The 14,480-nt window shown below is 41.0% G+C and overlaps 2 protein-coding genes across 3 annotated transcripts in view; both read right to left on the reverse strand.

Annotated features, from left to right (window-relative positions):
• Positions 1–918: 918 nt before the first annotated feature.
• On the reverse strand, positions 919–1,561 carry LOC136122761 (tropomyosin alpha-3 chain-like). The gene is made up of 2 exons (XM_065876861.1): positions 1,056–1,561; positions 919–1,021 (listed from the first exon to the last, which is right to left on the reverse strand). The coding sequence occupies exons 1-2, from the start codon at positions 1,559–1,561 to the stop codon at positions 919–921; spliced, it is 609 nt and encodes a 202-aa protein (XP_065732933.1).
• Positions 1,562–7,184: 5,623 nt separating this feature from the next.
• Positions 7,185–14,480, reverse strand: part of RYK (receptor like tyrosine kinase) — a 95,149-nt gene continuing 87,853 nt past the window's right edge. For both annotated transcript variants that reach the window (XM_065876344.1, XM_065876343.1), the window contains 2 exons: positions 8,694–8,830; positions 7,185–7,296 (listed from right to left, as the gene is read on the reverse strand). In XM_065876344.1, the coding sequence (XP_065732416.1) occupies positions 7,185–7,296; positions 8,694–8,830 (249 nt within the window). The remainder of the gene's footprint in view (positions 7,297–8,693; positions 8,831–14,480) is intronic.

The raw sequence follows: 14,480 nt of genomic DNA on the forward strand, positions 1-14,480 counted from the left end.
AGGGTGATGAGTTTCATATGGCTAAATCAGTGGTAAAACATAATTTTCTTTCCTTTCTTTCAAAGAGGTGGGAGAGCAAATAAGTGGTCACCACAAAATAAGGGACACATGATCCATTCTGTGGGTGGTGGGGAAAGGGGTAGAGCTGGGACAAGGATTTCGTCTCAGAGGTCTCACCATCTTAATTTCGTTTGGTCACTTCTGATGGAAAAAAAAAAAAGTTGCCCCAAAATACTGTAAAGCTGAAAATCTGAACAGTGAGTTTTTTTGTTTTTGTTTTGCTTTGGCTAACTCCTTCTGGAATCATCTTTCTGGTTTGGCGGGGACTTTTTGCAGAGCAATGAGGCTTCCCAAAATGGAGTCCTTCTCTGGGCTGTTTGGCTCTCAGGAAGGCAGGCCCATACCTTTTTCCCTCCTCTATGGAGAGGGCGATATGCATTAAGCTGAAAAGTTACCTTCCAAAAGTGAGAAAGGGATTAGACTGCTGCTTCAGAACTATGGAAGTATCTGGAACGTTTTACAAATGGCTGCTACATCAACAACAAAAAAAGTAATTACAAAATGCATACATCACAGCATGCTTTTGAAGACACTTAGCATTGTGCTCTGTTCCCTTAAACGTTGTTCCCAAAGGTGCTCAGCCTCTAGCCCAAATGGAATCTCTGGGGAGAGGCAGAGACAGTTTGGCGAAAAGAACACAGGGGTGCGGGTGGGAGACGTGGCAAAAGGAGAAAGCAGCCTTCCAGTTAAAGCTCAGCCCTCAGCTTAAAGGTCAGCTTCAGGCAGGCTGGCCTCAGCGGTCGGGGTCAGAGGGAGGGGCAGTGCAGGGCGGGACTGGGGTGCTCTGCATCTCAACCAGGTCAAGCAGAGTCTGGTCCAGCATCCTTTGTGTACAGAGGTGCTCCTCTTTGGTGCATATCAGTTCATCTTCCAAATCACCGTCTTTTCCAGCTTGGCTACCGATCTCTCAGCAAACTCAGCACGGGTCTCTGCCTCCTTGAGTTTATCAGTAAGAATCTTTCTCTCTTTCTCATATGTCTTCTTCTTGAGAGTACTTTTCTTCAGCAGCACTCAGACACTTCAGCTTCTGGTCCATCAGTCTGACCTGCTCATCCGTCTCTCGGCAACTGGACTCTGCCAGCTCAGCTCGCTCCTCTGGGCCTTCCAAGTCTCCCTCAATAATCACCAACCTAAGAGCCACCTCTTCATACTCTTCTGCAATGTGCTTAGCTTCTTTGAGTTGGATTTCCTGGAGCTCCATTTTTTCTTCCTCTTTTAAGCCTCGGTTTTCAGTAACCTTCATGTCTCTCTCGCTGTCACAAGCAGCTTTCTCGGCTTCCTCCAGCATTTTCAGGGCAGCGGCGAGGCGCTCTTGAGCGCAGTCCAGCTCTTCAACCAGCTGGACCCTATGGTTCAAGGAGGCCGCCTCAGCCTGTTCCCGGGTCGCCTTTCTCCTCCACTTCTGCAGGGGGCGCTCGGCCCTCTCCCCCGCGTCCCTGGCCTGCTGCTGCAGAAGCGGGGTCTTGCTCTTCACCGCCTCGGTGGTGGTGATCCCGGCCATGGTGCCGCCCGGGCCCTGCTCGCCTTCGGGCTCCTGCCTCCTCTGCCCGGAGCTGCGGTCGCTTCTCCGCCAATGGCATATTATTATTTGCTCAAAGAGGAATTCTTTAAACTATAATCGATTCCCCATTTTTTTTAAAAATACGTTTCTAACATCTGTTCTTTGAAGGGTTAGAAGACATCTCCCATTAAACCCTTTAGGCCTGGTCAGCCTTAATCCTTAAAGAACAGCACTCTGAGAGAGAAAAAGGCCCAGAGTTTCAGTTTACTTATATATAAAATGTATGTTCTCAGTACATTTACGCATGATGTTCATGTGTCCCAGAGGATTAAGTTCAATGTTATTCTGAACTATTAAGGGCAAAAATGAACGTAGAAACAAAAATTATTAACAAGCAACTGTTTATGTTTTTCTTTTCTAGCCCCATAAATTATATCACCACCTTTTTATCGTATGGGTGGGGGTGCAGGGCATGGGAGAGTAACACCTGGAAAAGAATCTTCCACTCAAGTCCATGAATTACTTCATTTGAGATGATTATTTCATGTACAACTCCAAATAAAGTTGACCTTATAGAAGTATGAAACAGAATTTGCAATCAGGCTAATTGTTTCTGCGACCAAAGAAAAGGAAGGGAAAATGAAGTATCAATGAAAAGGTGGCTGGGGGTGGGGCTGGGGGTTGCTTAAGCCAGCAATGGGGTGGGATATGGTCTTCCCTACCATTCTGTCTCCTTTTATTTCATGCTTTATTGGTTTATATTACATAAAACTTAAACCCTTTAAATTTGAATATAAATATCACATTATAATAGAACACAGTACTTTAAATGAGATGTTTTACAGAGTTACCATTTTTTTAAAAGCCTAACTGCTCTCATGTGCAAATTTAGGTGTTTTTACTTACCAATTCACTAAATATTCAACCCTAAAATGTGTCAAGCACTAAGTAGGCAGTGGAGATTCAACCTGAGTGAAACACAAGTTCCTATCCTCAAGAAATATAAACAGCCAAGTGGTAAAAATAAGCCCCCATCTTAGCTTTGTCAGAATGTAAACCCAGGGAACAAGGCTGAAAAGCAACTATGGCAGAGCCTGGAGGAGCGGGGTGAGGTGTCAGGGGAGTCTCTTGGGCACTGGGCAGTCTGGAGTAGAGTGTGGCACAGGCATAGGAAAGGACACATGAAAGAGCACCACGCTCAGGCAGGAAAGTGGTAAGCTGGTGAAGCAGGAGGGGACACAGCAGAGATGAGTGGAGGCTGTGTACACCTAGGTGCTCTGAACTCCACTCTGCAGGCTCTGGGAAGGGGCTGAACAGTTCTGAGCAGGGACAGCTCAGTTTTAGGAAGCATTACTCTGGCGGAGGCTGGTTGGGTGGGATACAGACCAAGGCCAGTCCAGCAGTTTCAGGGCAAGAGGCCAAAAGATGATGATGGTAAGCAAGACCATGGCAGGTCTCAGGTCCTAAGGAAGCAACCTCAACAAAGGCAGGTTTTCATATAATGGAAACATTTAAAGTTCTGTGCACCACCTCCCTTCATCCTTGCATTTTCCCCCAATAAAAACATAACCTTTACCACAACGAGAGGCTGGTGGCTAGAGTGGAGAGGCTTTCATGCTTGCAGATCAAATGACAAGAACGAAGAGTATTCCACACCCAAAGGGATTTTTCTCCCTCTGCTTGCTCATTCCCATCACCAGTGAAACATTTCCTGGAAAACAAACATGTCCCGTGCCTGCCCCCGCAAACCCCCACCCCAATAGTTCTTTGATCTCCTCTAGTTCTGTTCCATTTCCCTTCACAGCAAAACTTTCAAGTAGGGTCTCCACTGTCCCACCTAGTATTTACACTTCCACTTGCTCCAATCCCTACTGCTTCTGTCAATAATTGCATAATGCCAAATCCCATACAGGCTTCTTCTTCCACTTTGAAATACTTTCTTTCCTTTTTTCCTGTTTTTTTGTTGTTGCTTTTTCCAACTGTAGTGGTTTCTTCTCTTTTTCTGTTATTTATTCTTCCTTCACTAGATCATTAAAAGTTGGAGTTACCGGGACCCTGTCCCAAGACCTCCTCTCCATCTACCCTGGCTCCCGAAGCAAGTTCATCCAATATCATGGCTTTAAATATGGTCTGTATTTTACACTCCTACATTTATATGTTCAATGAGACCTCCTCCCTGAGCTGCAGGTTCTCATCTATCTACTCAAAATCTCCACTTAGATGACCAACTGGCATCTCGAACATGGCTTACAACAAATTACTAATTCCCCCTGCTAAAGCAAAATCCTGTTCCTCTTAGTTTTTTTTTTTTCCATCTCAGTATATAGTTTGGCCATACAGCCAGACTATATGTTCAAGCTCCAAACCAACTAGTTATTCCTGATCACTCTCTTTCCTTCTCCACCCCACCCTCCAACATCCAATAGATCCAGGTCCAATCTGCCCCTCCCAATCTCCTGCACTACTCTAATTAGTCCAAAACCACTATCTTTTCTCTCCTAAACTATGCAACAATTTCTTATAGTCTCATTGCCTCCACCCTTGCCTCCCTACAGTCTAATCTTCACAAAAATGTTGGCAAAATCTGTAAACTGCAAATCAGATCACGTCACTCCCTTATTTAAAAACTCCTTGACAGCCGCATAGCACAAGGAGATCAGCTCGGTGCTTTGTGTCCACCTAGAGGGGTGGGATAGGGAGGGTGGGAGGGAGACGCAAGAGGGAGGAGATATGGGGATATACGTATATGTATAACTGATTCTAACACACCATTGTAACTAAGGAACTAACCATTGTAACTAAGAAACTAACACACCATTGTAAAGCAATTATACTCCAATAAAGATGTTAAAAAATAAAATTAAATAAAAAAAATTGTTTAAACTCCTTGAATGAAATCCCACTGTACTTAGAATATAAATGTGTCCCATGGCTTACAACCACCCCCAACCCTGCTCCAATGTCTGTTCCTACATCTCCCAGACCTCTTCCCTAACTACATTCTAGCCACATTGGCCTCTGTTCTCTTCTTCCAGTGGCAGCAGCTGGAGGATGAACAGGAAGGGCTGACACTGGAGGCCAGCTCATTCCTGCTTTAATGCTTCTGCAATTATGTCCCTTCTGCCTGGATCTTCTCATAGGTGGCTTTTTGTTACTCAGATCTCAGCTCAAATGCCACCTGCTCAGAGAAGCCTGACTAAAGACATGTAAAGTTATTCTCTGATACCACTCTGTATTTTTTTTTTATAGCACTTACCAAAATCTTACTTATGTGCATTATCTGCTTCTTTTAACCAGAATGTGAGACCTAGAAAGGGAGGAACATCATGTCTTGTTCCCTGCATACCTTGAAGGCCAGATATACAGTTGGCGCTCAATAAATACATAATGAATGAATAAACCAATCCTCCTTATTTCTATAAATAAAATTTTCTTACAATGGGGGTGTTACGAGAAAGGAGAGAATATAATAGAGCTCTTGGTCACTAGGGCCAGCTTATACCACATCAGTGCTTTGCTAATTTGCTTCTTTACTATAAAAATTGCATTTTCTACAAAATCTATTCAGTAATATTCACAAACCACTGGAAAAAGCCCAGCCATGAAAATCTCGTAACTGCTCTTTTCACTGAAGTCAGTGACTCCAAGTAGTTCTGCAAGAAAAATCTATTTAAAGTCTTAAACCACCTTTAAAACAAATATACATACAAAAAATAAAACAGCTTACAAACAGAGATATGGTTAAAGGCACCACACATCCAAGCAAACTGAGAGCACCTCTTACTACATGGTAATTTGGGACAGAAGTCAATGACAGCACTTTTTTCTTTGAACCGATCTTGTGCACAGAACTGTGATATATAAAAAATGCACTAACCTGAACACATTAAAAAAATGCACTGAATGTTGGAAGGGATGCTAGAGCGGAACCACTCACTTCATGTGCATAATAATACATAATAAACGCTATAAATAAATATTTGTTGACTGAATGCCTTCTAAGATTGCAGGTTGTCAACCAAAACTTCTGTAACTTACAAAGTTCAAAGAGCTTTGAAAAAGCTGGCCCCTTAGGGGGCTGAGTAGTTCATAAAACCAAAGAACCAGTGTTAATAAATGGCATACAGAAAGATCATGCTCTTGGCCTGCTTATGACAGAGCACGTATCATGTGAGCTATTTTCCCAGATGTGCTGCTGATTCATAAAGCTCCTTTAAGAACAGCAAAAGCCTCCAACTGCTACGCATTCTCTCCTATGTACCTGTGAGAATGGGAGCAGAGGCAGGCACATGCACGCCTAGCTATTTAAGAGGTCCATTCAACTCTGCCTTAGGCCAACTCTAGCCAAGTATAAATATATACATACCCTGAATTTAACGGCTCTGGAGAAAAGTTTCAGTGCTGTAATACTTCCTTGTAATAATAATCTCAACTTTTTATTAGAACCTGGAGGCTGAGCAGAGTCAGCTGCACTTGTGTTAGGGCTTGGGAGTCTGAGTGAGACACCCATGAAATGAAACAGGGCTATCTAGCTGTCGTGTGTTCAAAGACTTACCAGACACAACCAATCATTCATTATGAACAATATTTTCAATACTGTCATAATATAAAACAAATCCTTTAATTTCTCAGGTGTTTTTAAAAAACCATTTTATACTTAAGCCAGCCTTGAAGATAGGTACAAAATCTACCTGTTTACATTTTTTTTACTCAAAACATCTCAAGCACCCATTCTGTGCATGGCACTATTCTAGGTGCAATAAGAGGAATTCCTAACCTTAGAAACAAGATTTCACTTTCTGGAATTGTGTTATCTCCTTTTCCAGAGAGTAAAAATAAATAAGATCGCCACTGTTCACTACTGACCTGCCCCAAACCCACTTCTGGCTCACAGAAATGCTAGGTTCTGCCAAAATTAAGATGTTTCAATGAACTCAGCTCCTACTTCCCCAAAAATAAGAAAGGAGAACTCCTTTTCATTAAAAAAATAAAGAACAATTCTCCATGGAAGGGCAGTTTCTGTTTCTAATAAGTATTTTTCTCTTTTTTTCCCCTCTAGCTTCTCTTTCAGTGTTCCTCCTCCAATATTGCCTTTTCCTGTACAAGGCAAACCAACATCTTTTTCTGTTTTTCTTTTCCTAAGAAAAAGTACTGCATCTTGAAGACAAACCATTCCCAAGACTAGTGATAAATATTAAAACAAACAAACAAAAAACTTTAAAGGTGAATCACCTACATTACCTTGATGAAGTAAAAAAAAATAAAAAGCAGTTGCACTAAGGTAGCTATTCCAAATACCTGTGTTTAAACAATTTTAAAAACTGTTTATTTATTTTGTAAGAATGTACCCCTAGTCCAAAGTTAACTATGTTTAAAAAAATTTTTGGCCAAAAAATTTACAAAAACATTTTCAGTTCAACCTAATGACAGTGATATCTAGAAAATATTTGACATCATTAAGTCTGCCTTAGATAGTTCCGATTCTAAAGCATTCCTAAGGCACGGTGCTCTGGAAGACAAATGTGCTTCTGCGGCGCTGCGTGGCGTATGCAGCATCCGTGACCGGCTGCAAGTGAGCCCTGGCAGGCTCCTTCCTCCTGACGCTGAAGGACTGTGAGAGGAGTCAGACGTAGGCCCCCAGGGCTGCATGGAACTCTGTGAGACACTGGACCAGCTGCTGGAACTTGGGTCTCTCCTCCGGATCTAAGGCCCAGCAACAAGCCATCACAGCAAATCTGCAGAGTGACAAGACCAGAAAATTTGGCTAGTGATGATATGGTACTCCTAACCTTTTGGTCAATATGATACCAGTTATGTTGTCTATCTAAATGTGGGCGTGGAGAGGACGATATATTAAAAAAATCAATCAATATTACTATCTGTTGGCAGATATTATCTGGATGAATAATCCAGATAAATCTGGCAGAATTATCTGGATGATATCTGTGGATTTCAATTCTGAAACATGTCAAAATATATCAGCAAATAGAGATTGTATATAACTACCTAAAACATAGTCAAAATAATAACCTGTGTTAACTTGTACAGTTGACTCTTAAGCAACACAGGGGTGAGGGGCACCGACTCTCTGCATAAAAATCTGCGCATAACTTATAGTTTAGCCCTCCGTATCCCCAGTTCCCCCTCATCCGCATATTCAACCAACCATGGACCATGTAGTACTGTAGTATTTATCACTGAAAAAAATCCACACGTAAGTGGACCCACATAGTTCAAACCCACATTGTTCAAGGGTCAACTGTATTTGAGTTCTGAAAGAAAGAACTTGGAAGAAGAGGAACCTTTAACTAAACTGTAAGAATCCTTGATCTACAGTAAAATCTGTGCAAAAGCTGCCACCTTGCCACAGTATAAAAACCTTCAGGGGGGCTTCCCTGGTGGCGCAGTGGTTGAGAGTCCACCTGCCGATGCAGAGGACACGGGTTTGTGCCCCAGTCCGGGAAGATCCCACATGCCGCGGAGCAGCTGGGCCCGTGAGCCATGGCCGCTGAGCCTGTGCGTCCGGAGCCTGTGCTCCGCAACTGGAGAGGCCCCAACAGTGAGAGGCCCGCATACCGCAAAAAAAAAAAAAAAAAAACCTTCAGGGCATACTGGAACTGAGACTCAATCACCCCTGAACAGCCTCCTGCCCACTCCGATCCCATTATATGGAAAGACTAGCTATGTGATAAAAGCAGGAAACAGGAACTATCCCACTCACCAGACCAGAACATCTTCCTTATACGTATATCAGTTCACACCAGCTGGCAAGGCACAACAGCAATGAGAAAGGCTCTTTATAACTAAGGATGTCCTTAAGGCTGTGTAGGTCCTCACTCTACATAGGAAAACTGACAGTGTTCAGTGTTTTCTCACTATGTACGTAAGTCTCTTGGATTAGATTAATCACTACAAATATGAGATGCAAAAAGTCCTAATGTCAAATGCCTTAAAAAGAATGAATGAGTCTGGCTGACTTTGTAGTTTCTCTACAGGAGTATAATTCAAGTCCAAAGAGGCATTATTCTCAAAAGGGAAGTCTCTGTACAAGTATGGACACCTGTTCTTTTTCTTTTATCCAAACGTCGTAAATGGAGTGAAATCCATGTCTTCGAGCTCAGAAAAAACTTACAGTTCATCAGGACAGTTGATCGGCTGGGCTATTCGGTAACCGTCTTTCAGGTACGCGGCCATCTCAAACGGGTCGATGTCCACATAGGGTGTTTGGCCCAGAGTCATGAGCTCCCACAGCGTCACTCCAAAGGCCCACTGAGAAGAAGAACGGCAACACCATGAGGGGATATTTAAAACAGCTGTCAGAGTGCTGCTGCCCGTGGCCAGGTAGGGACCAAAAATAGCAGATTGATCAACTTTTTTTGTGTGTGTGGCATGTAGGATCTTAGGCGTGGCATGTGGGATCTTAGTTCCCTGACCAGGGATCGAACCCGCACCCCCTGCATTGGAAGCGTGGAGTCCTAACCACTGGACCACCAGGGAAGTCCCAGCAGATCTATTAACTCTTAATGAAAGCAAAATGTTATTTATAAAAAGACGTCTACCATACCCAGTTAGATTCTCTTGTTGGACAGAAAGGAACATTTTAATGAATGCATCCTTTAATGTGAATATCATTATTGTATATTCTAAGGTAATTAGAGCCATTGGAAAGAATTATTTTTACTGTTGATTACAAGCCCCACCACCCAAAACCGTTAATTATGTCTAAAATTTTCCTAATATGTAAATGTGTTAAATACCATAGCTAGTCTGCAACAGCTGGAAAGTGGAAAATGCAAATCATGTAAAATATAATGTCATGGATTTTTACTATATTCAGATAATTTAAATTAACAGATGAAAGTATACTGAAAGAATATCTTCCAACCTTGCTTGGGTAAAATATGAGATTTATTTAAAATCAACATGTAAACTATTGGTAGGAGCAGAAATCATAAGCAGTGGCAACAGTGCTCAGTCATGGTCCAGCCAGGGCTCCTCTGTTTGCCTGTGGCTTCTGGACAGTGTGTGGATGGCAGGAATATGTCTCCACAAAGCTGCTGCCATGAGGCAGGACAGGACTCAGACTGGGGGCTCCCACTGATCTGCTGCCATGCGTGGGCCTTGAGGTCAGGAGAGCTGAAGGTGGATGAGGAAGATACCTGTGTACCATGCTATCATGTTTATGAATACCTTCAAGTTCTAGACATTTTGTTTTCATTTTTCTTTCTTTTTCTCTTTTAACTTTCACAACGAACCTATGAGAATCACTGGTAGCCCAATTTTACAGATGAGGAAACAGAGAAATAACCTGCCCCCAAAAACACTTTTTATAAGTGAAGGGGGGGGGAAAGGAAAGGGAAAAAGAGGAAAAAAACACAAGAACAGGTCTGTTTATAAAATCTAAGCACAGTGCATCAAATTTTAAGTTATTTTGTTCAATAATAATGAAATACTATTCTAAACTATACAGATTTTTTAAAGCCTTATATTTGTGAACAATAGTTTTATTTCTTATTATAATTTAGGCAAATAAGGAAACAGTGGAATGATATCTTAGAATATTTTTTAAAACTGTCAATGGAGAATTCTATACTAAGCCAAAATGTACTTGAAAAATGAAGACAAAATACAGTTTTTCAAACAAAAGCTGAGAGAATATGTCACTGGCAGACCTACACTTCAAGACACGTTAGAGCAGTTCTTCATGTGGAAAGAAAAAACACCAATGGGAATTTGGATCTATACAAAAAATGAAGAGTGCTAAAAATATATGAACAACAACTAGGTATTTTTTCCTCATTTAAAAATTTCCTTAATAGATTGTTTAAAGCAAAATCCCATGCACTGTGGGGTTTATAATATAAATGGAAGTAAAATGTATGCCCATAATAGCATAAAGGATGGAAGGGGATGAGTGGAAATACTGTATTGTAAGCTGCTTATATTAAACATGAAGTGGCATAATATTCAAAAGTAGAAGGTGTACACTGTAAGCCCTAGAACAGGTTTCCCAACTTCAGCACTAGTGACACTGTGGACTGGATGAGTCTCTGTTGTGAGAGGCTGTCTTGTGCATGGCAGGATGTTTAGTTCAGCAGCATCCCTGGCCTCCATCCACTGGATGCCCCAAGTTGTAATAACTGAAAATGTCTCCAGATATTGCCAAATGCCCCACACCCCCAGGAGGGAGGGTGCAAAACTGCCCCCAGTTGAGAAACCCTAAGCCAGACTGATGAAAGAAAATAAAAAGACACAAATAACCAATATGAGGAAGAAAAGAGGAAACATCATTACAGATCCTACAGACATCAAAAAATATTATAAGCAACTCAACTTTATGCCAATAAATTCCAAAACTTAGATGAAATGAACAAATTCCTTGATATATGTTACCAAAATAGATACAAGAACAAACAGAAAATCTATACAGCCCAATATTTCTTAGAGAAATCGAATTCATAATTTAAAATCTTTCCACAAAGAAAACTCTGCATCCAATTTCACTGGATGAATTCTATCAAACTTGAAAGAAAAAAATACAATATTAGTTTCCTAATACAATGTTAGTTTCCTAGGGCTGCCATAACAAAGTACCACAAACTAGGTGACTGTTTAAACAACAGAATTTGCCTCACAGCTCTGGAGGCTAGAAGTCCAAAATCAGGGTGTTGGCAGGGCTACACTCACTCTGAAACCCAGAGGGGAGAATCCTTCCTTGCCTAATCCTACCTTCTGGGCTTTGCCAGCAATCCTTGGTGTTCCTTGGTTTGCAGCTGTAGTACTTCAATCTCTGCCTCTGTTTTCACACAACATTCTCCCCTTGCATGCTAGTGTCTCTTCTTATAACGATATTAGTCATATTGGATTAAGGTCTACCTTAATTATGACTTCATCTTAACATTATATCTCTAATGACCCTGTTTCCAAAGAAGGTCACATTCTGAGGTATAGGGGTTAGAACTTCAACCTATCTTTTGGGGGAACACAATTCAAACCACAGTACAATCCTACACAAACTCTTTCAGAAAACAGGGGAGGATGGAACACTTGTCGACTCATTTTTAGGCCAGCATTATCCTAAATACCAAAACCAAAGCATTTAGCTTTTTGGTACTTAATATCTTTTTTATTAATTGTTACCATTAAGGTAGAACAACGGCCATCCTTGAGGTCTGTACTTTGGGAGGAGGGAAGAGACAGGGCTCAGATGCAGATGGATGTATATTTTTTAAATCTTCATAGAGACAGAGTCTACAGGAATTTCCCTAAACCTATTGGTTTAAGGGGAATCTTCTGTTCTGCTTAAAAATGGAAAAACGATTTCAAATTAATAAAAGTTAAAGGAAGGTACCTGCTAACATACAGGTGTTTGTTTTTAAACTTTATATGAACTTTTAATAATGACAGTAATTAGTCATTGTAATGCTTAATTTTAAAAATAGTGTCCAGGGCTTCCCCGGTGGTGCAGAGGTTAAGAATCCGCCTGCCAATGCAGGGGACACGGGTTCGAGCCCTGGTCCAGGAAGATCCCACATGACGTGGAGCAACTAAGCCCGTGCGCCACAACTACTGAGCCTGCGCTCTAGAGCCTGCGAGCCACAACTACTGAAGCCCACCTGCCTAGAGCCCGTTCTCTGCAACAAGAGAAGCCACTGCAATGAGAAGCCCGCGCACCTCAATAAAGAGTAGCCCCGCTGGCCGCAACTAGAGAAAGCCCGCGTGCAGCAACGAGGAATAAATAAAATCTTTATTTATTTATAAAGCACCAAAAAAATAAATTAATTAAAATTTTTAAAAAATAAATAAATAAAATAGTGTCCAACTGCCACAGGGAAGGTAGTTCACTACACAGATGGAACAGAGCCCAAAGAAGTGAAGCTAGTTGGAAGGGTGTTCCTACCCCTTATTTACAAGATGGTATGGGTCTGTTCTTATTCACTGATTGCGGTAGCAGCTTCGGGGAAGGAATAATCAATCCAAACTAGATTTTGGAGGAAGAAACAATAAGAACTGGTAAGAAGTGGATACTGCCACTTGGTGAGTAACCCCATCCACTGACAAGGGATGTTCTAACAACTTCTGACTGTAAGACTTTCATAGTAATGCTGGTGGTATCTGAGACGTGGAGTGTACACAGGTACCATAACAGTACAAAATATATAAAATGACTTAAAAAATACTTCTTTCACATTGTTGTATCCACATTATCACTAAGCACCCATCTAAGTTTCTTATGTTACATATTGCAGCACTAAGAAACACCAAAAAAAGAACAATAAAGCCAAAGGGAAAGTTGCAGTTTCATTTCCTTACAAGCCAACAACCAAAAAAAGTGATTAATTACATGTTGGCTCACCAACCCTCTAAAAAAAATCAAGACCAAACAGCACAAGGATAATTTGTGGAAAACTTGCTCTCTAAAGTCTTCTGATAACTGAACCATTTAAAATTTAGACAGACTTATTCTATAATTTCCTCTTGTTTGACGTCTTTGGAAAGGGGGCAATGAGAAGGTCAGCCTATTTTTTCCAGAGTTTTATACAACTTTTATAAAAGGCTCTTGCTACATCCATTTAAAGAACATGTAGAGAATAACAGTGTTCTTCTATTCATCTTATTTCTCTTCTCCCAACTTGTGTTATTTTATAGCTTCTTAATATATAGGATACAAAATTTTTTCTTCACTAACAACATATACAGATGTGACTTGTCAAAAAGTATATAATACTCGGGACTACCCTGGTGGTGCAGTGGTTAACAATCCGCCTGCCAATGCAGGGGACACAGGTTCGATCCCTGGTCCGGGAAGATCCCACATGCTGTGGAGCAGCTAAGCCTGTGTACCACAACTACTGAGCCTGTGCTCTAGAGCCTGCACGCCACAACTACTGAGCCTGTGCACCTAGAGCCCCCCTGCTCTGCAGCAAGAGAACACCACAATGAGAAGCCCACGCACCGCAACCAAGAGTAGCCCCCCACTCGCCGCAACTAGAGAAAGCCTGTGCACAGCAATGAAAGACTCAACGCAGCTAAAAATAAATGAATGAAAATTTTAAAATATATTTATTTAAAAAAAAGTATATAATAATTCTTTTTTACTCTTTGATGTAATATTCACTAATGTTGGGACTATTCAGAGATTTCCATTCTGTTACTTCAGGCTGACCTCAATATATTACATATGATGAGAAAAAAATTTTGTTCAATTCTAAATGATCTCATCTGACCATAGCAAAAGCATAATCAAGTGTTTTATGGCTAGGCCTTTCTGTTAACACTGGAAACCTAACATCCCTTTCTCATATATGGAAGTCTCATATATGACCAAAGTGGAATTAACTTAATGTGGGACAAGTGCTTTCCAAGTTTGAGTAATAAGAAAAATCACCTGGAGTGTTTGTTAAAATTACAGATTCCTTAGCCCCATCCTAGTAATTCTGAGGCCTGGAACTCAATATTTTTGAGTCCTAGCTGGGTCCTAAGATCCTGCAAACTTAGGAACTAGTCTTAGATGTGCTAGCAGTGGTGGTCAGACAGCAAAGACAGAAGACAGTTTTTATGTATTTTTATTGTAGTATGGCCAACATACAATAAACTGTTCGACTTGATATATTCTCACATATGTACACACCTCTGAAACAACTGCCACAATCAAGATAATGAACATATCACATATCCATCACTTCCCAAAGACTCTTACAGCTCTAATCCCTTCCTCCCAGTCCCCACTATCTCCAAATAACCATTAATCTGCTCTCTGCCACTAACATTAGTTTGCATTTTCTAGAATTTCACATAAATGGAATTATTAAAACTGTACATTTTGTCTAGCTTCTTTCACTCAGAATAATGATTCTGAGATTCATCCATGATATATTGACAGTTCATCCCTTTTCACTGCTGAACAGTAGTTCATTGT

This window comes from Phocoena phocoena, chromosome 4 (assembly GCF_963924675.1).
Source record: "Phocoena phocoena chromosome 4, mPhoPho1.1, whole genome shotgun sequence".
Lineage (NCBI taxonomy): Eukaryota > Metazoa > Chordata > Mammalia > Artiodactyla > Phocoenidae > Phocoena > Phocoena phocoena.

Coding starts and splice junctions, on each gene's coding strand:
- LOC136122761 (XM_065876861.1), bottom strand. CDS start 1,561: ATGGCCGGGATCACCACCACCGAGGCGGTGAAGAGCAAGACCCCGCTT. Junction 1,022..1,055: donor CTGAGTGCTGCTGAAGAAAA/GTACTCTCAAGA, acceptor TGAGAAAGAGAG/AAAGATTCTTACTGATAAAC.